At 56.9% G+C, this 23,730-nt stretch overlaps 1 protein-coding gene across 2 annotated transcripts; it reads left to right on the forward strand.

Moving 5' to 3' along the window:
• The first annotated feature begins 1,660 nt into the window (after positions 1-1,660).
• Positions 1,661-22,672, forward strand: Smg9 (SMG9 nonsense mediated mRNA decay factor). Of its 2 annotated transcripts, none has more exons than XM_051162571.1 (14): positions 1,661-1,871; positions 5,388-5,543; positions 7,154-7,228; positions 7,315-7,579; positions 7,666-7,763; positions 9,418-9,530; positions 14,062-14,173; positions 15,539-15,634; positions 15,901-15,986; positions 18,553-18,659; positions 19,383-19,490; positions 19,600-19,728; positions 19,874-20,018; positions 21,947-22,672. In XM_051162571.1, the coding sequence occupies exons 2-14, from the start codon at positions 5,394-5,396 to the stop codon at positions 22,023-22,025; spliced, it is 1,563 nt and encodes a 520-aa protein (XP_051018528.1). In that variant the 5' UTR covers positions 1,661-1,871; positions 5,388-5,393; the 3' UTR covers positions 22,026-22,672. The 2 variants fall into 2 exon arrangements, with proteins under 2 accessions (XP_051018528.1, XP_051018529.1); XM_051162572.1 differs by having other exon boundaries at positions 7,324-7,579.
• Positions 22,673-23,730: the final 1,058 nt, after the last annotated feature.

The following is a 23,730-nucleotide window of genomic DNA, read 5'->3' on the forward strand; positions in this document are numbered from 1 at the left end:
ACTCAGGAGGCAGAGGCAGGAGGACCACTACAAAGAGAGTCCAGGACAGCCAAGGCTAACACAGAGAGAACCTGTCTCGAAAAGCAAAGAAAAAATAAAATAAGTAAAATAATAAAACAAAAAATGTGTACTTTCTGTCCCCAAGTGTTAACTATAAAAATCCTTTAGAGGCTGGGGATGTGGTCCAGGTGGCAGAGTGCTGGCCTGGCATCAAAGCTCTAGGCTCAATCCCTGGTGCCACATAAACCAGGCATAGTGGGGCGTGCCTGTATTGTAGCATTCTGGGGGGGGGGGACAACTTCATTGAGATTTGAAAGAAAACCAGAAGGGAAGGTAAACTTCAAGTCTTGTCAGCTGCCCATAGGGGAATGGAGAAAAGAAGGGCGTGGCCGGGCTGTGAGGTATGGGGTGGGGTCGGGGCAAGCATGTTTGAGTGTGGCTGGTGAGGAGATCAGCCACACTGTGGCTTGAAGTGCAGAGCAGTGGGAGAGAACGCGCTACCTAGCAAGGGCCGCTCTCATAGTACACAAGACATAGAGGGGCCGGGCAGTGGTGGTGGCGGCAGCGGCACACGCCTTTAATCCCAGCACTGGGGAGGCAGAGGCAGGCGGATCGCTGTGAGTTCGAGGCCAGCCTGGTCTACAAAAGCGAGTCCAGGACAGCCAAGGCTACACAGAGAAACCCTGTCTCATAAAACAAACACAAAAGAAAAAAAGAAGGCATAGAGGGAGGGAAGAAAGAAATGCTGGAGTGGATAGGGGATCCCAGCACCCCTGAGTTCTAGGCCAGCCTGGTCTACATAGCTAGCGCTCGAGGCGAGCCAGGGCTACACGATGGGACCCTATCTCAAATCAAGAGACAGGGATGTTTGTTGGTGGAACATGCGGGTGGGATACGCCCAGGACGCCGTGACAGGAGGATAACAAGTTTGGACTACAGATTTTTTTTTTATTTTATTTTTATTTTTTAAGGAAAAGAAGCAGTGGAGGTGCCATTCATCTATGTTCCCACTGAGCAACCACAACGTTCAGATGAGTGGCTGAGTCCCTATGACTGCACCCTCTGTCCCGGGCAGGCTGGGCCTCCAGCCATTAGAATGTCTGCGCCTTCAGTGGTCCTATGCTCCCTTCGGCCAGTCCCCAGCAATTATATATATGATAGTTATGTCCTCAACCAGGCTACATGTCCTTGCGACATAACGATCAGACCCGACCACTTCTGCTGCCCACCTCACGCCACGGGTCCAAGTCTAGACCTTTCTCTGGGCTCTCCCTTAAAAGTCTTCCAAGATCTCTCCTTGCAGCCAGCTCTGAGTTCGCCAAGTATTCGCTCTGCGAACACAGGAATTCCTCCCTTCAGCCGCACCCTACCCTGTCCCGCCGCTACTACTGAAGACCCCGGGATTCGAACTCGAAATCCCAGAACTGCCCGCCCAGACAAACGCCACGCCCACCCAGAGGAACAACGCGCACGCGCCCCGTCCACCGCAACGTACGCCCACGCCCCTCCGTCATCCGCACGCGCGCTGGGAAACCTCCTCCACTCGCGCATGCTCAGTCCGCCGAGCACGTTTGGTCGGCTTGCGCGTCCAGCCCGCTGCGCATGCGCAGAGCCAGCAGCGCGGAACCTGACTTGTTCGGCACCGCACTGCCGCCTTCTCTTCCTCCTCCTCCTCCTCCGGGCGCTTCCGGGACGCCGAGGCCTGTTCCGGAATAGCCGGCACCGGCTCTCTCTGCCTCTCTCTCCCTCTCGTGACCTTCCGGCGCCATTTGCTCGGCAGGTGGCTGCGGAGGACCTTTCCCCGCCCACGCTGCACCCCTGTCACTCAGAGCGCGAGCCTGGCCCCAGGAACCAATCAGCAGCCGCCTTAGGTAAGGGGGCAATTCCGCAAGCCTGCGAGAGGCGGGCGTGCCGCTGGAGGGGGCGGGGCTTGAGGGGGTGGGGCGTGTTCAAGCCCCGCCCCCCGGCACTACCGTTAAGAGGTCGCTGGGCTGCTAGCCAATGGAGGTACAAATAAATTAGTGGGAACTATGGCTCCTGTAAAATGAAGTACGTGGTACAATCCTAATAGCATCAGGAGGAAGTTTCTAGAAGTATTCCCATAGAAGCCGACACAAGGAATGTGTACATGGAAATTGGGTTTTGGTGTTCGCCATGCCTAAGAATCAGAAGGAGGCCCCATGTAAGACTGCAAATATGCATAATCTTAAATACTAGGGAGCACTTTAAAAAATGGGAAAGTGGGGCCAGGCATGGTTTAAAAAATGGGAAAGTGGGGCCAGGCATGGTGGCTCACATGTGTAATCTCATCAGTTTGAGGCCAGCCTGAGCTACAGAGCGAGACGGTGTTTCAGAGGGGAGGAGACTGTAGACTGTTAAATTCTGGAATGTGTCATGCCTTTAAAAAAAAAAAAAAAAAGGCATCAGAACAGTTAGGAATTGCGTGTCTCCAGGAAATGTTTTTAGAGCACCCTGTCAGTTCTGGAAGATTGTCCCCCGAAGAGGTGTTTGAGAGCTGAGGTGGTAGAGGGGTGGGAGGGTGGCTCTGTCAGTGACATGCTTGTTCGCAAGCAGGAACACCTGAGTTTGATCCCCAGCAGCCACGTAAGAAGTGGGGCTTGGAAGCCGGGCAGTGGTGGTGCACACCTTTAATCCAGCACTCAGGAGGCAGAGGCAGGTGGATCTCTGAGTTGGAGGCCAGCCTGGTCTACAAAGGGAGTCCAGGACAGCCAAGGCTACACAGAGAGACCCTGTGAAGAAGAAGAAGAAGAAGGAGGAGGAGGAGGAGGAGGAGGAGGAGGAGGAGAAGGAGAAGAAGAAGGAGAACAAGAACAAGAACAACAAGAAGAAGAAGAAAGAAGAAGAAGAAGAAGAAAGTAGTAGTAGTGGGGCTTGGTGGCACAAATTTATAATCCCAGTGCTTAGGAGGCAGAGACAGGCAGATATGTGGGGCTCCCTGGCCAGCCAGTCTAACCTAATTGATAAGCTCTGGGTTCCATTGAGAGACCCTGTCTTAACAAAGCAATTCGAAAGAAAGTTAGCCAGCACCTAAGAACCTACACTCAAGGATGACCTCCCGGCCCCCCACATGCACACGCATGCACAAGCCGCAGAAACCCAGGAAACTCCCACCCCAAGAATATGCAGATTAGACTTCCATTTCTGTGAGGCCACTGTAGAGCCCTGTAAACAAATAATTACACTAGTTTAGTAGTTTGTGGAGAGCTGTCCCAGAGAGCTCCGAGAACAGCAGCACAGGTCCCAGATTGCGGGTAGGTGACCACTTAGGTTCTGGATTGCTCCCCACAAGAGCTGCTAAGTAGACTCAAACACTGATTCCGGAAGAGTGTGCAAATGGACACTTACTTGCCTGAAAGAGGAAGGAGGGGGTGGTCAAAGTAAACAGACAGTGTGAGGATGGGGTCCCTACGGGAGCCGCGAGTCAGACTGTTAAGCGCCAGGGAGGTTTCCAGAACAATAGGGAGCAGACAGTTAATTGCAGGGGAGGAAGGAGTCGCAGGTTGTGGGGAGAGGTCTCTAGCCGGTAAACGGTCATTTAAGGGCTGAGTCATTCCAGTAAGCATCTGTTAGCTTGCCCCTTCCTCGGTCAGTCCCAGTTTGTGGCTGGGGAGAGGTCACTCGGGCCTGAGAGGGGCTAGGCAAGCCCCCACATGGCAGGTAAAATTGCCCCGTCAGTTCTAGAGTGTTCCACAGGAGCTTGTTGATGTCATTGAGGCCTGAGGTGGGCATGCAGAGGGTTTTGAGGGAACACCATGTAAGGGCCAGACACTGTATTTGTAGGTCCCCACCTCCATGACTTCTGGTGCTGGCAGAAGGTGGCCATAGCCACTCTTGTCAGTTGGTTAGAGCCAGGGTCTGGTGAGACCTTGTGCTTAAAAACAGTGAAGACTGAAGGTTTGGTCTGCACTTTGCCAGCCTGGGCTCTTGAGCCAGAGCAGGCGGCCACATATGGTCCTGTGGGCAGTTGAGCACTCAGGCTGTGCCTGGGACACATTTTGTTGTAAAGACCCCCAAGGAACTCTGCCCCAGTTCCTGGAAACATATGCTAGTGGTAGAGAGTGGGTCCTGAGGTCTTACGTTCCACAGCATGTTGAGGATTAGACACTGGAGGGACCTGTGACGTTCAGAGTGGGTGAGAGGTGGCCAGCTGGAGCAACGGGTAAGTACACGGGAACCTAGCGGGGCCAAGTAGGTGAAAGGGCCTGTGGGAGTCAGCCCCCACCACTGTCACCGTACATACCCATGGGTGACCAACAGTCCTTGAACTGTGACGACTTGTTGCGTTTTGGGAAGGAGACTGTCCCATTTTTATGTGACTCCACTCCTGTAAGTTGTATTTGCGGTGGAACATTTCAACAGTTGCAGAGTTCTGAGCCCAAAGAAGAGAAATAGATTTCTTTCTCGCTGCCTTCGGGGGTCGGCACCTTAAGGTCTCGCTACAGGAGTGCCGCCAGCACGTGTGTCTTGCTTTCCCGTGCCTTCCCTTACATTGTCTTGAAGAGCAGAGCAGCTGCCTGAGTTCCAGCCTCCGCACTCACAATCCTTCTCGCCAAGAAGAGGAAGAGGCAAAAGACACGTACTGGTTTGAACCTTCTCAGGCGGCCTTCTGTTGCTACACCATTTATTTGCCACACTTAACTACAAAAAAAGCTGTGTGTTGCCAGGCATAGTAACACATGCCCTTAATCCCAGCACTCAGGAGGCAGAGGCAGGTGGATTGCTGTGAGTTCGAGGCCAGCCTGGTCTAAAAAACAAGTCCAGGACAGCCAGGGCTGTTACACAGAGAAAACTTAAAAAAAAAAAGCTGTGTGTTAACCTCACCAGGATGAAAGAAGTCAGGATAATTAGGAGGCCACTGGTAGCCAGCTGCTGCCTCAGCCACAGCGCTCCCTTTGGGGTTGTTCTGTGTACATATGTGTGTGTGGTTATATGCATGTGGGTGCAGTACCTAAGGAGACCAGAAGAGGGCGCCGAGTCCCTGGAACAGGAGTTAGAAATGGTCGTGAGCTGTCCGGTGTGATTGCTGGGAGTAGGACGTGGGTCTTCTGCAGGAGGACTACGCACACTTTAACTGCTGAGCTGTCTCTCCGTCCTCTGCTTTGTTGGCTTTGGCTTTAAGGTTTATGATTAAGAGTGGGAGGGTTAATGAGTGCAGGTGTCTGTGCAGGCCGGAAGCATTGGTGACTTTGTGGGATCCGTTCTCTCTGTGGGTCCTCGAGACGGAATTTAGGGTGTCAGTCTTGGGGGCAAGGCCCTTCACCATCTCACTGGTCTCAGAGCTTCCTTTCGTAAGGAGGAGCCTCCGTTCAGCCAGGAGCCCATGGAGGAGAACTCCTTTGGTACCTAAACCTCCTTGTTCCTTCCAGGTGACCATGTCGGAGTCTGGGCACAGTCAGCCTGGGTTCTACGGGGTAGAGCGGCGGCGGCGGTGGAAGGAACCAGGCTCCAGTGGCCCCCAGAACCTCTCCGGGCCTGGCGGTCGGGAGAGAGACTACATTGTAACCTGGGAAAGGGAGAGACGGGTGAGTGAGCCCACAGATGGCGTGCAGGGATCCAGTGGCTCCAGTCTGGTTGAGCTCCTGCCACAAGCTAGGCTCAGTCCAGGGGAAACTGCTCTTGGAGAGCAAGGGAGGAAACAGCAAAGGGTTGGTTTTGATGACAGGCCAAAGAAGACCTATAAAGAGGTGACTTTGAGTAGGGGCCTGACAAGCCATCCCAAGCCCTTGTTGAAGAGCATTGCAGACAGAACAGCATGTGCGGGGGTCTTGGGGTACCCTGTGTGCTGGGCTAGTGAGGCTGCAGCATTGACAGGAGGTGGCTCGGCTCCCTGGGGCCCTGACGCACTTCCGCTTTCACAGAGGAACCACATTAGAGGGTTGAGCCTGAGCTCTCATCAGCTCCAGTTAGGAAGAGCCGCGAGCCACGAGCCACGCATGTGTGCCCCTGCCTCTCAGAGTGCTGCGTCTCCGCGTGGCTTCCCGAAGCCTGTGCAGCCCTGTGGACTCTGTATCGACCCTTGGGGGAGGACTGTCTAGTTCTTCCGCAGCTTGTCAGCTGTAGTCCCTGAGGAAGCTGCTGCAAATCTTTCCTCTGTCTGAGACAGGACCGCTCCTGAGCCTTTGAACATCCTGCCTCACCACCTGACTGAAGCCTCTTCCTGCTGTAACACTGTCTGTGTTTCTCCTCCCACAGGGCTCGTTCTGGGTGCCCCTGCCCCACCCCCATCCTCCTCTTTTTTAATTTGTTTTGGTTTTGGTTTTTTGAGACAGAGTCTCTCTGTGTAGCCTTGGCTGTCCTGGACTCACTTTGTAGACCAGGCTGGCCTCAAACTCACAGCAATCTGCCTGCCTCTGCCTCCTGAGTGCTGGGATTAAAGGCGTGCGCCTCCACCGCCCAGCCTCATCCTCCTTGTTATTTAGATGCCCCTGCCTCATGAGCACCCCTGTCTGTCTCCCCCCCCCCCCCAGCCTCAGCCTCCATCCTAGGGGTGTTCTCTTGGAGCTGTCCTTGCCAACGCACTCCGGGTCAAGCCTGTGAGCTAGTGTGCTTAGCAAGGCTTATGGAGAAACAGGCACAGTGAGGCTCCAGGCAGAAGCAGGCCTGAAGCTTGGCCCTTGATCTAGACCGGCAGTGGTCTGGAGACAGAAGAGGGGAGTGCATAGGAAGGTTCTGAGAGCAGGGCCATGGCCAAGGGCTTGGCAGTCAGGCTAGCAAGGATCCCAGAGGCTCTCACAGAGCAGGCACCTGCTATGTGTCAGGTGTCCCACTGGGCAAGGCACAGGTTGCTCCCCTGTGTCCTGTGAGGGCAAAGCTCCTGTCCCACTCCCACAGTCGAACAGGTAGGAGTGGGTGTGGCTCTTACTTGGGTTACCAGCTTGCTTCTGAGACTCACGGTCCCACCACAGCTGTAAAGCTGTAGGCCCTCACTCCTCCTCATGGGACTGGTCTGACAGGAGGCCGTCGGGAGTGGTGAGGATGTCAACACGGAGTGGCCAGGTTTGCAGCTGGCTCCTTGGCCTGGCCACATTCTGCCTGGGTTTCTCAGGCCCACGGCAGTGGTGCCAGCACCTGGGTAGGGTGGGGAGGCATCACGGAGGCTGTCCAGAGTGCACACTGCTTTCCCTCCCTTCAGGATGGCAGCGAAGACTCCAGCACGAATGTCATGCAGAAAACCCCCATCATCCTCTCAAAGCCTCCAGCCGAGCGGGTGAGCATGGAGGACCCCACAGGGAGGTGGGAGGAGGGCGTGGTGGGAGGGCTCCCCAGTGGCCTGCAGCCTTCTCACTCTCACAGTCAAAACAGCCGCCACCAAGCACAACCCCAACTGCACCGCCAGCCCCAGCCCCCCTGGAGAAGCCCATTGTGCTCATGAAGCCACGTGAGGAAGGGAAGGGGCCCGTGGCGGGGACAGGGGCGACCAACCCTGAGGGCACGGCCCCACCACCCCCAGCGGCCCCGGCACCACCCAAAGGAGAGAAGGAGGGACAGAGACCCACGCAGCCCGTGTACCAGATTCAGAACCGGGGCATGGGCACTGCTGCCCCAACTGCCATGGACCGTGAGTGGACCCCCCAGGGTGGGCAGGGACACCAGCTCCTGCCTCACTCAGACCCTCACTGTCCTCTGTCTCCTCCTTCCATGCAGCTGTGGTGGGCCAGGCCAAGCTCCTGCCTCCGGAGCGTATGAAGCACAGCATCAAGCTGGTCGATGACCAGATGAACTGGTGTGACAGTGCCATTGAGGTACAGCCCCCCCAGTGCTGCTCCTCCTGTGTCCTCAGCCCCCTCAGTCCTGCTCCTCCTGTGTCCTCAGCCTCCCCAGTGCTGCTCCTCCTGTGTCCTCAGCCCCCTCAGTCCTGCTCCTCCTGTGTCCTCAGCCTCCCCAGTGCTGCTCCTCCGGCTCAGCCTCCATGCGCCACCCTTCCTCAGTGCTGTCCTCAGTGTCCTCAGCCATCCCCAGTTGCTGCTCCTCCTGTGTCCTCAGCCCCCTCAGTCCTGCTCCTCCTGTGGTCCTCAGCCTCCCCAGTTGCTGCTCTCCTGGTCCTCAGCCCCCTCAGTCCTGCTCCTTCCTGTGTCCTCAGCCTCCCCAGTGCTGCTCCCCCTGTGTCCTCAGCCTCCCCAGTGCTGCTCCTCCTGTGTCCTCAGCCTCCCCAGTGCTGCTCCTCCTGTGTCCTCAGCCTCCCCAGTGCTGCTCCTCCTGTGTCCTCAGCCCCCTCAGTCCTGCTCCTCCTGTGTCCTCAGCCTCCCCAGTGCTGCTCCTCCTGTGTCCTCAGCCTCCCCAGTGCTGCTCCTCCTGTGTCCTCAGCCCCCTCAGTCCTGCTCCTCCTGTGTCCTCAGCCTCCCCAGTGCTGCTCCTCTGTTCTTTTTCTCCCATTGTGGCAGCCACTCCCACCCCTGTAGCCCGAGCCTGTTAGTGCAGCATGGCAGGGCTGTGTGTTAACCTGGCCCTGCCAGCTTTCTCCACAGTGGTCCTTTGTGCAGGGATAAAGCTGCTCTTTTGAGCTGCCTAGTATGGCAGTCTCCTTCCTTATGCAAGGCTCCTGAGCCCTGACATACCCTAGGACTGAAGAGAGAATTGTCAGTTTTGTTTGAGTTTAATGAATTAAAATAGCCACCACGCGATCCAGCTACCACAGTGAACACCCAGTCCTGGGTAGTCTGGCTTTAAGGTGTGGAGGCTCATTAGACCCTGGCCAGGGCCCAAGTATATTTTTCCAAGTGCCTCTGGTGATTCTGGGGAAACTGCCAACCAAGCAGTTGGCCTTTGGAAGAAGCTCTTCTGCCACCTGGTGGTAAAGATCAGCAGAGCGAGTGGCCTGGAGGCAGAGGGCTCAGGTGTTTACAGAAAGGCCCCAGACACAGCCCCCTGCCCTGATCCCTGACTGAGTCCTGACTGCCCGCCTCTCCACTCCTTCAGTGAAGTCAGTGTTTCTCAGGCCTTCCCTCCTGTTGTTTCCTGCCCAGTACTAGTGCTGTGGCCCTGGGTAGTGACAAGTGACTGCAGCACCCTTCTGCTTCTCAGCCACCCTTCTTCCTACTCTGCCTTCTCAGACTGTACTCTGGGCCCAGAGCCTTACGCACAAACCTGCCACAAGCTGGGCATGGTGGCACACACCTTTAATCCCAGCACTCAGGAGACTGAGGCAGGCGGATCTCTGAGTTCGAGGCCAGCCTGGTCTACAAAGTTGAGTCCAGGACAGCCAGGACTACACAGAGAAACCTTGTCTCAAAAAAAACCAAAGAAACCAACCAAACAACCCTGTCACAAGACAGAACAGAGGCCCTTTGTCTGCACGAAGGGAGAAAGACTGACCAAGACGGAGAGGGGAGAGCCCACTAAGGGGCCTGGCTGCCCTGTCAAGGCCTGCCAGGCTCATGATCCCCCATTGCTCCTCAGTACCTGTTGGATCAGACTGACGTGTTAGTGGTCGGTGTCCTGGGCCTCCAGGGGACAGGCAAGTCCATGGTCATGTCACTGCTGTCGGCTAACACTCCAGAGGAAGACCAGAGGTGAGGGGCATTGGGGAGGGTTGGAGGAGGGGCTGGGTGCTGTAACCAGCGGCTTCTCCTCCCTGGGCTCTCACCTTCACGGAGGAGGAGGAGTGTGGCCCAGCTGAGCCTTGCGCCCAGCCAGCACGAGTGGCCTCAGGCTTGGTGTCAGTTCCCAGCTGGTTGGCCGTGGGCAAGTCAGCTCTTCTCGCATTCGGGTAGATCTATCTTCCTTTTGTGCGTGTGGGTGCTGTGTCGGTATATATGTCTGTGTACTGCCTATGTGCTTGGTGCCCACCAAAAGTCAGGAGAAGGCTTCACGTCTCCTGGAACTGTGCTTACAGACCGATGTGAGCCTCCATGTGGGTGCTGGAAGTTGAACCTGGGTCCTCTGGGAAGGCAGCCAGAGGCCCCTCAGGGCCAGTTTCCACAGATGAAGCAGCTGGCACAGAGCCCAGGAGTTAAGGATGCCAGTGATCTGGGAGACAGGCAGGGAAAGAGCTCTGGACGGAGAGCAGTGCAGTAGCCTCGGGCCTCCTGCATTTCTCTGCACGGGGTCTCAGTGAGGGAGGCGTGACAGAGATAAATGGTGATGTTAGAAGCGTTTGGGAAGGGGGACCTTAAGAAATACATCCTGACCCTGGGGCAGGGAAGCCTGTCCCTCCTAGAAATGAGCTCTCCAGATGCAAGTGGGACAAGTGACTGTCACATATATGAGTCACAGATTAACCAAGCTGAGAATAACCTGGAAAATAGCCCAAGACACACATGCCTCCTCTTTCTACCAGACACACATGGCCACACACACATCACCAGGCTCTCCCTACCGTCTAAGGAGCCCGGCTCACAGTGTCTTTGGGACCCACGCTGCTTCAGAGGCCACCATACTGTTGGCATTAATCAGCCTCCTGCCTAAAGCTCAGTGCCTCCTCCTTCCCTCCACACACCCGAGAAGGGCCAAGGCGGGCTGGCATGGGGGCTGGAGGAACTCAGAAGACCAAGGGAAGACTCAAAGTAGGCGATGGGGAATGTCTGAGTTGGGGTTCCAACTGCTGTGATGAGCCATGGCCAGCAGCGAGTTGGGGAGGAAAGAGTTTGTCTGGTGACGTCCACATCACCATCCATTACTGAAGGAAGTCAGGACAGGAGCTCACACAGGGCAGGGTCCTGGAGGCAGGAGCTGATGCAGAGGCCATGGAGGGTGCTGCTTGCTGGCTTTCTTGCTCCCCATGGCTTGCTCAGCCTGCTTTCTTATAGAACCCGGGACCACCTGCCCAGAGATGACCCACCCACCATGGGTCACTAGTTAAGAAAACGCCTTCAGGTTTGCCTGCGGCCTGATGGAGGCATTTTCTCAGCTGAGCCTCCCTCCTCTGATGTCAAGTTGACATAGGCATTTCAGCACCGGGAGGGTCTCAGCTCTGGACACAGTCATCTCCAGAAGCTAGGGCTGGGCTTTCCACAGAAGGTGCCTTAGCGGTGCGTGTGGTGTGAACTCCCGTTCAGAGCCATGAGCCCTCACACCATGTGCAGGGTCTGGCATCTGCAGCACAGTTTCACTGGTGCTGGATTCTGTTTAGGGGCGGAAGCTGTGTTCTGTTTCTTTATGACAGGGGCTCACTATGTAGTCCAGGCTGGCCTCTATCCCACAATCCCTCTGCCTCGTGTCAGGTTTTTCTTTTAGGGAAAGGGCCCATAGTTCTCCCCAGGTCTCAGGGCCCAATAGTAGTGCAGAAAAGGTTAGGTAGCACTGTTGCCTGTGCCTGGGGCTAAGAGGTCCCCTTGCCTCTTTACCCCTGGCCTCTCTGCTTAGTGGCAGCTGCAGCCATCCTGTGTGTGCTGCTTTAGCCCCTGGGAACTGACACACCATGGTGGCTCAGCCTGCCTGTGATACCTGTGTTGACGTGGCATGTGGTAGGCGTGGTCCAGGCTCTCTCAGCTCCTGAAGGATTTACCTCCTTTACTAACCTTTTTCTCCCCTCCTTCAAGCCCAGCCCCTGCCCCAGCCGTTGTCTCCCTTGGCAGATGCCAAGACCCACCAGGCCAGGCTCTGGGCCGTCCCTCGGTTCAGCAAATGTGGAGCCAGGCCCTGTGCTGGGTTCCACAGTGCGCATGCCTGCCATAGCCTGCCTTGTGGGATTGTTTTCCAGGGAGTCTGTAGAGAGAATCCATCTGGCACATTAGAGCCGGTTGGCATGTCGGGGGATGGGACCAGCGGGCATGTGGTGCACGCCTGTGGAGCCAGCTTTCGGGAGGTAGAAGCAGGAGGACCAGGCATCTGAGGGGGTCAGCGGTCAGTGACAGAGGACTTGCCTAGCCAGCTTGCCACATGAGGGCCAAGTGAGGCTGAGGGAGGCGCCCATGAGCTGTGCCCTCAAGCCATCCTTTCCCTGCAGACCTAAGGGGATGCTTTCCCAGCCAGAGTGACGTTCCTTGCCTGTCTGCTTCAGGACAGCGTGGGCTCATATCCCCTACCCCTGCCCCTGCCTGTGCCTGTCCGTGCTGGTGCTGCTCCTCAGCCCGCCCTGCTCTTGCCTCTCACCTTAGTCTTGCCCTTTGTGCTGTGTTTGCGTGTACTTTTTTTCTTTCTTTGTTTTTTGACACAGGGTTTCTCTGTCACCCTGGCTATCCTGGACTCACTTTGTAGACCAGGCTAGCCTCGAACTCAGAAATCCACCTGCTTCTGCCTCCCGAGTGCTGGGATTAAAGACGTGTGCCACCACTTGGTGTAGGCTAGTACTTTTTAAATCTATTTTTATTTTGGTCTCTCATATCTCTTTCTCCCTTCTCTACCCCAGTCCCTTCTAACACCCCAACACCAGGTAGGAGAGAAAGGAGGTTAGTTGTGGGGGGCATAGCTTTCCTTAGCTGCTTCCTGTTGTTTAGGGTCATCAGGTTCCTTGGGGCAAGTCCATCCTTGGTTCAGGACATCTTCAACTTCTTCTCGTCAAACTGCATCAACAGCAACCAGGAGAAACGGGGACACCAGCAGCCTTCTTCTTTCTCGGAACCCCCAGTGTCTCTCTGGGTCTGGCATTTATTCCCACTGGCAAAGACCATGTCCCCAAACAAGGCAGTTTCCACCTGACGTAGACCACACACATCAGCTGTGGACAAACTGGAGCAGCCCCATATCCCACACCTGGGATGGGAACAAAAACATGTTTACATATAACCCGAAACTTGCACAAGAGTGCTGCCCCTTGCTGCAGGCTGTTACAGGCCTGGTCTGCTTTCCATCCTCTCACAGGCATCTCCTGCCTGCCCTTTCTTCACTCCCTCTTCAGCTCCGTCCTTTCCCACCTCAGGGCAGAGCCACCACCCCATCCCGTCATCATTCATCCGTGTCCCCACAGTTCCAGAGCACCCTTGATTAGTGAGCTAGACAGAAGTGTTTGGGGACAGCAGCTTTGTCTCACTGATGCTCTGTCCTGGTGTCTGATCATGGCAGGTGGGGTTCTGAGGGGTTTGCTGAGTAGGAGGGTGCCTGCTGCATACAGGCATCTTCAGGGCTGGATGGAGGAAAGACCCTTCCCCACAAGCAGGTGCTCTCATCCTGAGTTCACAGACTGAAAGCAGCAAATGCACTGTCACTCTGCCACAAGACCCCCAAGAGGAAGAGTGGGGTCGGAGGGGAGCCTTCTATGCTGTATCCTGGTGTCTGGCACAGAGAAGGGGCACTTGATGACTGACAGCCAGCAGTTGCTTTGGCGTGGTCTGAGGGCTTCATGCGTGTCAACCTCACGGCAACCTTAGGCATTGGGGCACAGAATTAGACCGGTCCAACCTTCAGCCCACAGGTCACACGTAGCCCAACACAAGATTGTTAAATAACTTCAAACACTTTTCAGTTTTTTGGTAACTGAAATATGTGATTTTTTTTTGGAAAAATTATTTTTGTTGAAATGTGTGTGTTGGGTGCCCATGAGGCCAGAAGAAGGTAAGGGGGTCCCTTGGAGCTGACAGTGCAGTGGGTTGTCAACCACTTCACATGGCTGCTGGGAGTCAAACCCAGGTCTCCTGAAGAGCAGTGCATACTCTTAACCACTGAGCCAGCCTGCGGCCGAGTCACACAGTTCGTGACTGTGAACTCGGTAGATGATGATATTTGTGTCACGCTATCAAAACTCGGACATCCTTCGATTGTATCATTATTCTCATTTAAAAGTAAAATTGAGAGAGGGTCTTTGTGAGCCCTGGCCAGCCTGGAGCTCACAGAGGTCAGCTTGCCTTGGGCTCCCGGTACCGGGGTTAAAGGTGTGCGCTGTTATCATCCCATCTTACAGATAGGAAACTGAGGCGAGAGGGCTTAAGGTCAGGAAGACAGAGTGAGGTCGGCAGCGCTTGAGTCAGCTGACTCCAGTAGCCGCTCCAAATGTGCCTGTGGGTAGGAGTAGAGTTGGTGGTAAAAAGCATGTTGTCATCCCCAGCCATGGCCACCGCTGGGGGAGCTGGAAGGCGTGGAGGGCTGGCAGAGACTCTTCCCGGGTTATTCTCTGGGCATGAAGGGTGCAGAGCCAGATACTCATGGACCCCATGTTCCTCCTCACAGGGCATATGTCTTCCGGGCTCAGAGCGCAGAGATGAAGGAACGCGGGGGCAACCAGACCAGCGGCATCGACTTCTTCATTACTCAGGAGCGGATTGTCTTCCTTGACACCCAGGTGCCGGCCCGGCCCCTTCTCCCTGGCCCTCAGCATCCTCTTGTCAGGGTGTGGCCTGGGGGCCATGTGGATCCAGATCCTGAACTCCAACCTTGTCAGCTGTGTAACCTGATGCTGAGCTCTGCCCCAGGCCTGTCCTTCACCTGTCAGTGGGGTGCGGGCTCTACCCGGCCTCTTGGGAGCTCTTGAGGGGTCATTGAGTGGTGCAGGAAAGGTGCTTGGCCAGCACCTGGGACGAGGTTCTGCCCTGCTGTGGGTATCCGGGCAGCTTTCCTCAGCTGCTCCTCCAGGTGCCTCAGCCTGGTGTTGAGGCATGTGTGCTGAGCCCTCCTGGCTGCCGCCCTCACCCTGGGGAGTCATCAGCAGGCCCTCTCCATGGGCTCTTGACTTGAAACTGTCTTTGAACTGTGCAGCCTTGGTCCAGTCCTTTTCCATTTCTTCCAGAGAGCTTACGAAGGTTCAGACAATAAAGTCTTAGCAGTAGCACGAACACGAGGGTGGAGCTGAGCTGGGCGCTCTCAGCTGTTAGTGGTGGGGCCCTGGGACTGTCTCCACACTTCTGCCTGGCTGCCTGGCCGGTGCCTCCCCTTCCAAGGACTCCCATGGGACATGATTTTTGGACATTTCCAGCCTCTGGTGCCACTGCTGTCCCATCACCTCCACTGTGGTGTGTGCCCAGTCTCTTCCTGTCTGGAGCTCTTCAGGCACTGGGCCTGCCCCTGTCCCAGCCTTGGCATTTCCTCCTGGTAGAGCAGCTCTGCTCTCCAGGCATTGGCACAGAGTAGGACCCTGCATCTGAGGGTCACTGGGTGCTGGGCAGAGACTGCCGGGACCTGAACACAAACAGGCCTGGCTCAGGGCTGGGTCAGCGGCCCAAGGACAGAAGCAAGGTCAGCAGAACAGGAGCAGCAGACTGAGGGCACCTTCCAGAACACCTCACATGCCTGAGAGCCAGCCGCAGTGCCCAGCTCATTTCACAAGCTCAGTGGGCCATCCACTGGTTCTTCTACATGCACTGATGTAATTTGCAAATCTACACCAAGTTTCACACCAATCTTTTTTTTTTTTTTGACCTAAGTAATTATTTGAACAAAGCTTTGGGAGCACATGGAACGGCAAACAACAAAGTCTGTAAGGTGCTCGTCAAGCCATGTGAAATTTATCAGCACCAGGCAGGCACCTGAGAGCAGCAAGGCTTGGCTCAGAAAGGCCTAGGGGAGATAGGTCCACTTTGGAGTTCAGTGATTAGCCCCTGTTGCTGGGTACCAGTTAGAAGTGGCCCGCTGTGCTGCTAGGCACTGTTTGCCTGTGGTCTCAGGACCTGCTTCATGCTAACCCTGCCCTGCCCCTCCCTGTTTCTTGCAGCCCATCCTCAGCCCATCCATCTTGGACCACCTCATCAATAACGACCGCAAACTGCCTCCAGAGTATAACCTGCCTCACACCTATGTGGAAATGCAGGTGAGAGGCAGTGTGAGCCTGCTGGGGGCTGGGCTGGGGGCTGAAGGGGCAGCTCATCAGCTGGGGCTCAGACCTGCCCTTAGGCAGTCACTTCCCACCCCTCTGTGTAAGGCAGGGTGCTGCTGCCAACCGGCCCGGTTAGGGCTAGCCTGGAAGGACTCGGGACACAGTGGTGCTCACAGAAAGCGGCTAAATGTGCTGCAGCCCTCCCTGCTGCCCTGCAGCTGTGTCCCCGCGCCCCACCTCTGTCCCTCTCCTCCCTACAGTCCCTGCAGATAGCTGCCTTCCTCTTCACGGTCTGCCACGTGGTGATCGTCGTGCAGGACTGGTTCACGGACCTCAGTCTGTACAGGTGAGCTGCTGAGACGGGGTGGAGGGCCGAGCCTCAGGCCAGGGCCCCAAAGCCCCTGTGGCAGGAGGTCATTCTCACCAAGGTCCTCAGCTGTCTTCACGGTAGGACTGGGCAGGACCTACCACCTCTCCTGAGGCCCCATGCGGTCTTCACCTTCACCAGCCTCGCCCTGGGGAACTAGGCTGCGTACTGGGCAGCACATACAGGCAGGCGCGTAGATGACTTGGAAGCTGCCCACCAGAAGTCTGCACACAGCAGAGACGATGGCTTCCCTGCGGCCTTGCAGATGGAGCCCCTCTGTAGTCCTGCCCCGCCCCTGGCACGGGTGCACTTAGGCAAACAGCTGCTTGGGAGGAAGGAGTGGCTGGACACTCAGGTGCGGTCCCGTGGCCTCCCACCCTCCTGTGAGGGAAGTCTGTGGCGGTCTTTTGCCAGGAGACACAGCTGAACTCGTAAAGATGGCAGTTTAATGTGCAGGATAGACCTGTGCAACACCCCTGCAGAACACACACGCCTTCACAGAGCTCACCTCAGTCAGTCGGGGCATGGCTGCCTCACCAGACAGCCTGGGCATTGTCTGGACAGCCATGTTTCCTGCAGCTCAGCGACACCCTCGTCATGCTCCTTGGCCCTGGCTGACAGCACTTTGTCTGCAGGTCCTCTCTGATGCCCTCCTGGGCTGAGGCCAGTCTCAGGCCTTCCCTCCCCTTCCCAGCCTCCTCTGTGACACCTGCCGCTCTGAAGGGACAGCACAGGTCTGATGGCTGCCCTCAGTGCAGCTTCCCAGCACTGCATGCAGAGTCTGCCGCAGGCAGGCGCAGGGTGCGTGGGGCCTGGCTCGCTCAGCCCGTGGAGTTGTGTTTTCCAGCAGGTGTGTGCAGCGGGCACACACACTGTCTGGTCCCCTGAGCAGCAGGAAACGGGTGGTGGCCTGTGGGCATGAGAGTCCTGCCTGAGCAACTTTGTGCCCACACAAAGCACAGGGAGAACTGGGGTGAAGCAAATGTACCCTAAATCAGGGGGCTCCAGGGTTCGAACCCCAGTTCTTCGTGGCTGTGTCCCCCTGCCTCGGGTCCGCATTCTGTGAAGACAGAGTGAGTCCAAGAATTTGAAGCACCCGGTGCTACACCTGGACGGGCACAGTGCCCAGATGGCATGGTAACGGGTACAGCACAGGACACACAGGAAGCACTTGCTTAGTGGAGACTACTCTTGGGTAGCTAGACGTGGGGCTGTTGGTGGGCTCCCCAACAATAAAAAATGTCTGGCCGGGGTTGTGGCCTCACCTGAGTGACTCCATCCTGGAGGCTCCCTTCCGACCTCTAGCCACGAGGACTCATTCCTACAGTAAAGCGAAGGCCCTGAGCCAGGCCCTGGCGCACGGTGTGAAGCGCACAGAGCCGGCGGCTCCCGTGGGATTTGTGTTCTGCTGGGACCTGCAGCGGAGCCTTGTGTTGAAGCCAGGGTCTGCGGGGGCCCTAGCAACTGTGGTACCCACGCAGGAGAACGCCCACATGCTCGACAGTCTCACTTCCCCATTAGGGAACAGGTTTGTTTTATTTGCTGTTCCACACTTGGAAGATGTGTTGGGAAAATAGCACAAAGTGAAAACACGTCCACATAAAGACCTGTGCGCAGCTATTTATAGCAACGGTGTTCATAACGGCCGCTCAGAGCAGCCAACACGCCTTTGAGTAGGTGACTGGATGAAGAAGGGGGTCCATCCAGGCAGTGGCGCGTCATTCGGCACTAGAAAGAAACAAGCTGTCAAGCTCGGAAAGGTACTGAGGAACCTTAACCACATGCTGTTAAGAAGCCAGTGTCAGGGGGCTGTAGAGTGTGCGGGGTCCAGCCACGCGGCAGCCTGGAGGAGGCAAAGCCTGGGCACAGGACAGATGGGGGTGAAACAGCACATCCCAGGGGTCTTCCAGCACAGTGACCCCGCCCTGCCCCCCCACTGTGCTGGGGATGTATTGCCCAGGTGCAGTTCTCCAGACTTAAGTGTCTGCATGAAGGTGACCACCCTGTGCAGGGTGGACTGGGTGACAATGCGTGTCTGTTTGCTGGGTGCTGCTGAGGAGGAGGCTGGTGTGCTGCTGAGGAGGAGGCTGGCTGTGCACAGAGGAGTGTGGCACACTGCTCTCTGTGACCCTAAAACTGGTCCAGAATGTGGTTTGGGGTTTGTTGTTTGGTTTTATTCTTGGTGTGTTGGGATTTGTTTTTTAGGAAGGCAGGGGCTCATACTGGCCTCAAACCCCAAGTAATTGGGACTACAGACACATGCTGATAAAAACCCAACTCTATCTTCATTGTTGTTATTATTGTTGTTGTTGTTGTTGTTGTTGTTGTTGTTATTATTATTATTATTATTATTATTATTATTATTATTATTGGGGAAACTCAAGATACTGCTCAGTTGACACAGGTGTCCGTGGGCTGGTGTCATAACTCTAAAGCTACATGAGGAACATGGCTGTGGCTCTCCTCAGAATGTCAAGGAGCACCCTCCCCAGCATGTGGGAGGTGGGCCATGTGTGGTCATCAGCCCCTCACTCCAAACCTGCAGGTTCCTGCAAACGGCAGAGATGGTGAAGCCGTCCACCCCGTCCCCCAGCCACGAGTCCAGCAGCTCTGCAGGCTCAGAAGAGGGCACTGAGTACTACCCCCACCTCGGTAAGACACGCTCTGGGGCCAGAGTGGTGGGCCCGAGAGAGGACGAGGGAGGGAGGGAGGGAGGGAGGGAAGGAGGGAAGGAGGGAAAGAAAGGATTCGCTGGGGCTTGCTCTCTGGTCCCCACTGTCTCAGTCCAACCCCAGTGGCCAAGCCTAGGTCTAGCACCACATCAAGATGGGAGGAATAGGTGGCCTCCCGTTTCTCTGTCCTTGGCACTGGGTTACGTGGGTGCCCCGTGCACCTGCTTCCCTTCCAGTCCTGTGTCCTCCCTGTTCTCTACCTGCTGTGCCCTCCCTGATGCTCTCCTTCAGGGACTGTTTTCCTGTACACACATGTGCACACTCACCCTGATCTTTCTTTCTTTCTTTTCTTTTTTCGGTTTTTTGAGGCAGGGTTTCTCTGTGTAATAGCTCTGTCTGTCCTGGAACTCTGTAGACCAGGCTGACCTTGAACTCACAGAGATCCGCCTGGCTCTGCCTCCCAAGTGCTGGGGCTAAAGGCGTGCACCACCACACCCACCTGCTTCCTGTCATGTTGATGACACAGCTGTCCTTGTCGGTCTTTGGTCTTTCCGTTCGGGCTATGGATCCTTGGTGGTAGAGCTCAGGTCTAGCTTGTGTCTGAATCCCGAGCACTTCCCTGCTCACCATTACTGAGTGAGGGAAGCCGGGGAGCCAGGGAGGCCAAGCACTGTGTGTCTCACTGCTGCACTCTCCCGCCCAGTCTTCCTGCAGAACAAGGCACGCAGGGAGGACTTCTGTCCCCGGAAGTTACGTCAGATGCACCTGATGATCGACCGGCTCATGGCGCACTCCCACCTACGCTACAAGGGTGAGCATCCTTGTGCCTCTCCCAGGCAAAGACCTCCAGGTGGCCTTCCTGGCTGCAGGTCCCCAACCCCGGTCCACAATTGAGGCCGCAGCTCATGTGTGCTCCCCAGGGACGCTGTCCATGCTGCAGTGCAACATCTTCCCAGGGCTGCCGCCCGACTTCCTGGATGCTGAGGTCAACTTGTTCCTGGTGCCCTTCATGGACAGTGAGGCGGAGAGCGAGAACCCGCCTCGAGCAGGTACAGTTAGCCTAGGGAATACAACCTGCCCTGGGGCTGGGAGAGCTCTCTGGCCTGCTCCCTCGGGGCCATGTTTCAGTGCTGAAGAGATTCGGGAAGAGCTGGCCCAGGGCAGAACTCTGAAGCTCCCATCCCACTGTTCCAGGACCTGGTTCCAGCCCTCTCTTCTCCCTGCTGCCTGGGTACCGAGGCCACCCCAGCTTCCAGTCCTTGGTTAGCAAGCTCCGCAGTCAGGTGATGTCCATGGCACGGCCACAGCTGTCGCACACAATCCTCACCGAAAAGAACTGGTAAGAGTTCTTTGGAGTGGGGTACATTTGAGTAGCCCACTTAGTGCAACCAGGAGGGCATTGGGTGGGTGGGGTGGGGTGGGGTGGCTCAGTGAGCCCTGGCTCTCCAGGCCTTGCTAATCTGTACCAGCACTTCAGCCAGGCCAACAGGATGTCATTGTGTGTGGCTAGCCGTAGGCCTTAGGCTTGGTACAGGTTTTTTCCTGGAAGAAATTTAGAGCATGGTAGTTCATGTCGGTAGGCCCAGCACACAAGAGACTTAGGCAACAGGGTCACTGTACCTTCAGGGCCAGCTTAGGCTTCATAGTGAGTTCCAGACCAGCCTGGTGTACGAAGTGAGACCCTGTCTCAAAAGCAGATTTAGACTCAAAGAAAATGTCACATAGCAAAGGTGCATCCTGGTCTCATAGCACTCACTAGCCAGAGGGATCGGTGAGCCTGCTTAAGCTTGGAGAGTTATTGAAGTCATGAGTGCCCAGCCCCAGGAGCTGCTCTTGCCTCCCACTGGACCGCTCTGTCCCTCCACCCTATGGTAGGCTCCCCTGCCCGTCTCACAGGCCTGTGTGCAGCCCACAGAGGAGCTATGCCCGCCTGGTTTGCTGGGAGAGAGTTGGATATGAGAGTAGTGTGGCCTGGTGCAGCCTCCAGCTTAACACCTGCAGTCAGTCAGCTGCAGCGTGGGGAGGACGCCACTCACTGAGTACCCAGGCCAGAGCTCAGGCTCCTTCATGGGCTGAACCAGGGCCAGAGGGGAGGCCTGAACCAGGGCCTGAGGGGGGCCTGAACCAGGGCCTGAGGGGGGCCTGAACCAGGGCCTGAGGGGAGGCTGAACCAGGGCCTGAGGGGAGGCCTGAACCAGGGCCTGAGGGGGGCCTGAACCAGGGCCTGAGGGGAGGCCTGAACCAGGGCCTGAGGGGAGGCCTGAACCAGGGCCTGAGGGGAGGCCTGAACCAGGGCCTGAGGGGAGGCCTGAACCAGGGCCTGAGGGGGGCCTGAACCAGGGCCTGAGGGGAGGCTGAATCAGGGCCTGAGGGGAGGCCTGAACCAGGGCCTGAGGGGAGGCCTGAACCAGGGCCTGAGGGGAGGCCTGAACCAGGGCCTGAGGGGAGGCCTGAACCAGGGCCTGAGGGGGGCCTGAATCAGGGCCTGAGGGGAGGCCTGAACCAGGGCCTGAGGGGAGGCCTGAACCAGGGCCTGAGGGGGGCCTGAATCAGGGCCTGAGGGGGGCCTGAATCAGGGCCTGAGGGGGCCTGAACCAGGGCCTGAGGGGGGCCTGAATCAGGGCCTGAGGGGAGGCCTGAACCAGGGCCTGAGGGGGGCCTGAATCAGGGCCTGAGGGGAGGCCTGAACCAGGGCCTGGGGAGGCCTGAACCAGGGCCTGAGGGGGGCCTGAACCAGGGCCTGAGGGGAGGCCTGAACCAGGGCCTGAGGGGGGCCTGAATCAGGGCCTGAGGGGAGGCCTGAACCAGGGCCTGAGGGGGGCCTGAATCAGGGCCTGAGGGGAGGCCTGAACCAGGGCCTGAGGGGAGGCCTGAACCAGGGCCTGAGGGGGGCCTGAACCAGGGCCTGAGGGGAGGCCTGAACCAGGGCCTGAGGGGGGCCTGAACCAGGGCCTGAGGGGAGGCCTGAACCAGGGCCTGAGGGGAGGCCTGAACCAGGGCCTGAGGGGAGGCCTGAACCAGGCCCGTGCAGCTGCTGGTCCATCACGACGCTGCGAAGAGTGAAGATACCTTTACCACAAAGCCCAGCCCTTAGTGGAGACTTGGACCTCCATCCAAGCCTACCCCCAGCATCCCTGGAGAGGGCATTGAAGGAGGGCTGCCCCATCAGGGTTGGTACCATGGCTGTAGGCTCTGGGACGCTCATTTGTATGCTGGAGCTCACGTGGACCTCAGTTTCCCACTCTGACTGCAGCCCTCTACCCCCAGGTTCCACTACGCTGCCCGAATCTGGGACGGGGTGAAGAAGTCCTCAGCCTTGGCAGAGTACAGCCGCCTGCTGGCCTAAGGCTGAGAGAGGAGCAGCGCACAGGGAACCTCCCTGTCCTGTGGGCAGTGAGGGCACACAGCCATCCCCCAGCAGGGGAGGAGAGTGACAGGCCTGGCAGAGGGATTGTGGCTTCCCGCCCAGAGACATGAGGTGTCTGAGGCCCGTTCCTCCCTCAGATGGGGGGCCGCTCAGGGGTGACCAGGAGATCCCACCCCCAGCCTGGGACGAGCAAGCCTTCCCAAACCTCCATAGTGACAGGCAGCAGGAAGAGTGAGAACGGGCCCAGGAAGCCTGGCTCCCACGGAGTCAGACCTCAGGCCTTCCCTGGGGACCACGGCAGGCTGGAGGAGGAGCTGACGGTCCAAATAAACGTGGTCATAGGAGCCTGTGCTGGGGTCTCTTCTTTCCCGACCCAGCACTGCTCTGGACACAGCAGCTGGTCCTGTCGCTAGAGCCTACTTCAGGACAGCTCTATCTTAGGCTGAAAAGGTGGAATTGTCAAGTGTGGTGGCTCGGCCTCAGAGTCCATCAGGAGATGGAAACGTGAGGATCAAGGGTTCAAGGCTAGCCTCTGCCTAGCCACATGAGACCGTACCTCAAAAAAACAAAGAAGTGGTAGGGCCGCCCTGAAAAATGCTGTGCGTGCCCTTAGGGACCCACTGATTCTTGGTCCCGGGCCAAGCCTTGGCTACCTGGAGAGTAGACCCTGTCTCGGGGATCCAAGAACAGACCAACCTATGCTCACCCAGGGTGCAGAGGGCATCCTGTGGTTGGGAGTTTGCCCCAGAGTAGGGCAAGAGAAACAGGCCAGCAGTCAGGAGAAGGGGAGCCCGAGTTCTAGTCCTGACCCACAGCTGGGTCAGCTCCATGTCTCGCACAGAGCATCCAGGACAGTGAGGGAGATGCCTTGTGTCCAGGGCAATGACAGAAGAGACATGTCATGCATCAGTGGCTTCCATCAGCGCCATCTAGGGCTTGTGGAGGGGCTGGTTGAATTGCTCAGCCTGTCTGACAAGGAGTCAGGTGATGGATGACTTCAGAGCTGGGGAGCGTGTCCAGATCCCTGAGCACCTGCCCCCCTTCTCCCCATGCCCCCCCCCACTACCCAGCGTGGGACAGATTGAGAGTTGCATTGGCACCTGGCCAGATGAGCTGTGGAGAGCTCTTCTCTTAAGAGGAGGCATGAGATGCCCAGGAAATGCCACCCAGGAAATGCCACCCAGGCCTCTGCAGCTCCTCATCCTCGGCAGCGGGCAGCCCAGCGGGAGTCAGATTTAACCACAGCCAGCAGGGAGACCTTTGTGTCCAGTGCAGGAAACGCCACCCACTTCCCTCCTGTCCCACTTGGCAGCTGCCCTTTCTTACGCTCTGGAGAGTACAGTGTGTAGTATAACATGTGAGCCCTAGAACCAGGCCGCCTCTGCTCAGATCCCAGGCCTACTGATGGCGCGTGGCCTTAGGCAGGTGACCAGACACCTCTTTGAGCATTTGCTTTCCCTTCTGAGAAGCAAGCGTTTCTGACCTGGGTCAGAGCTGAGAATGCAGATTTCCCCAGAGTCCTGCCTTGCCAAATTTACACATGTGGCTGTCCTCTGTGGCCAGTGTGAGATGAGCAACTGACAGGAAGTAGACCCTGGGAACACTCCTTCACTGTGGGGTTTGGTCCAGTCACACAGCATGACCGTGAACGCTTCGCCCACTCTCAACCTGCTCTGGAAGGTAG

Source organism: Acomys russatus, chromosome 19 (assembly GCF_903995435.1).
Source record: "Acomys russatus chromosome 19, mAcoRus1.1, whole genome shotgun sequence".
Classification (NCBI taxonomy): Eukaryota; Metazoa; Chordata; class Mammalia; order Rodentia; family Muridae; genus Acomys; species Acomys russatus.

What these genes read in the sequence shown, in the direction of transcription:
- Smg9 (XM_051162571.1), top strand. Translation starts at nt 5,394, where the DNA reads ATGTCGGAGTCTGGGCACAGTCAGCCTGGGTTCTACGGGGTAGAGCGG. An exon ending in CCTGGGAAAGGGAGAGACGG is followed by an intron (nt 5,544 to 7,153) that starts GTGAGTGAGCCC and finishes CCCTCCCTTCAG; the next exon opens with GATGGCAGCGAAGACTCCAG. An exon ending in ATCCTCACCGAAAAGAACTG is followed by an intron (nt 20,019 to 21,946) that starts GTAAGAGTTCTT and finishes CTCTACCCCCAG; the next exon opens with GTTCCACTACGCTGCCCGAA.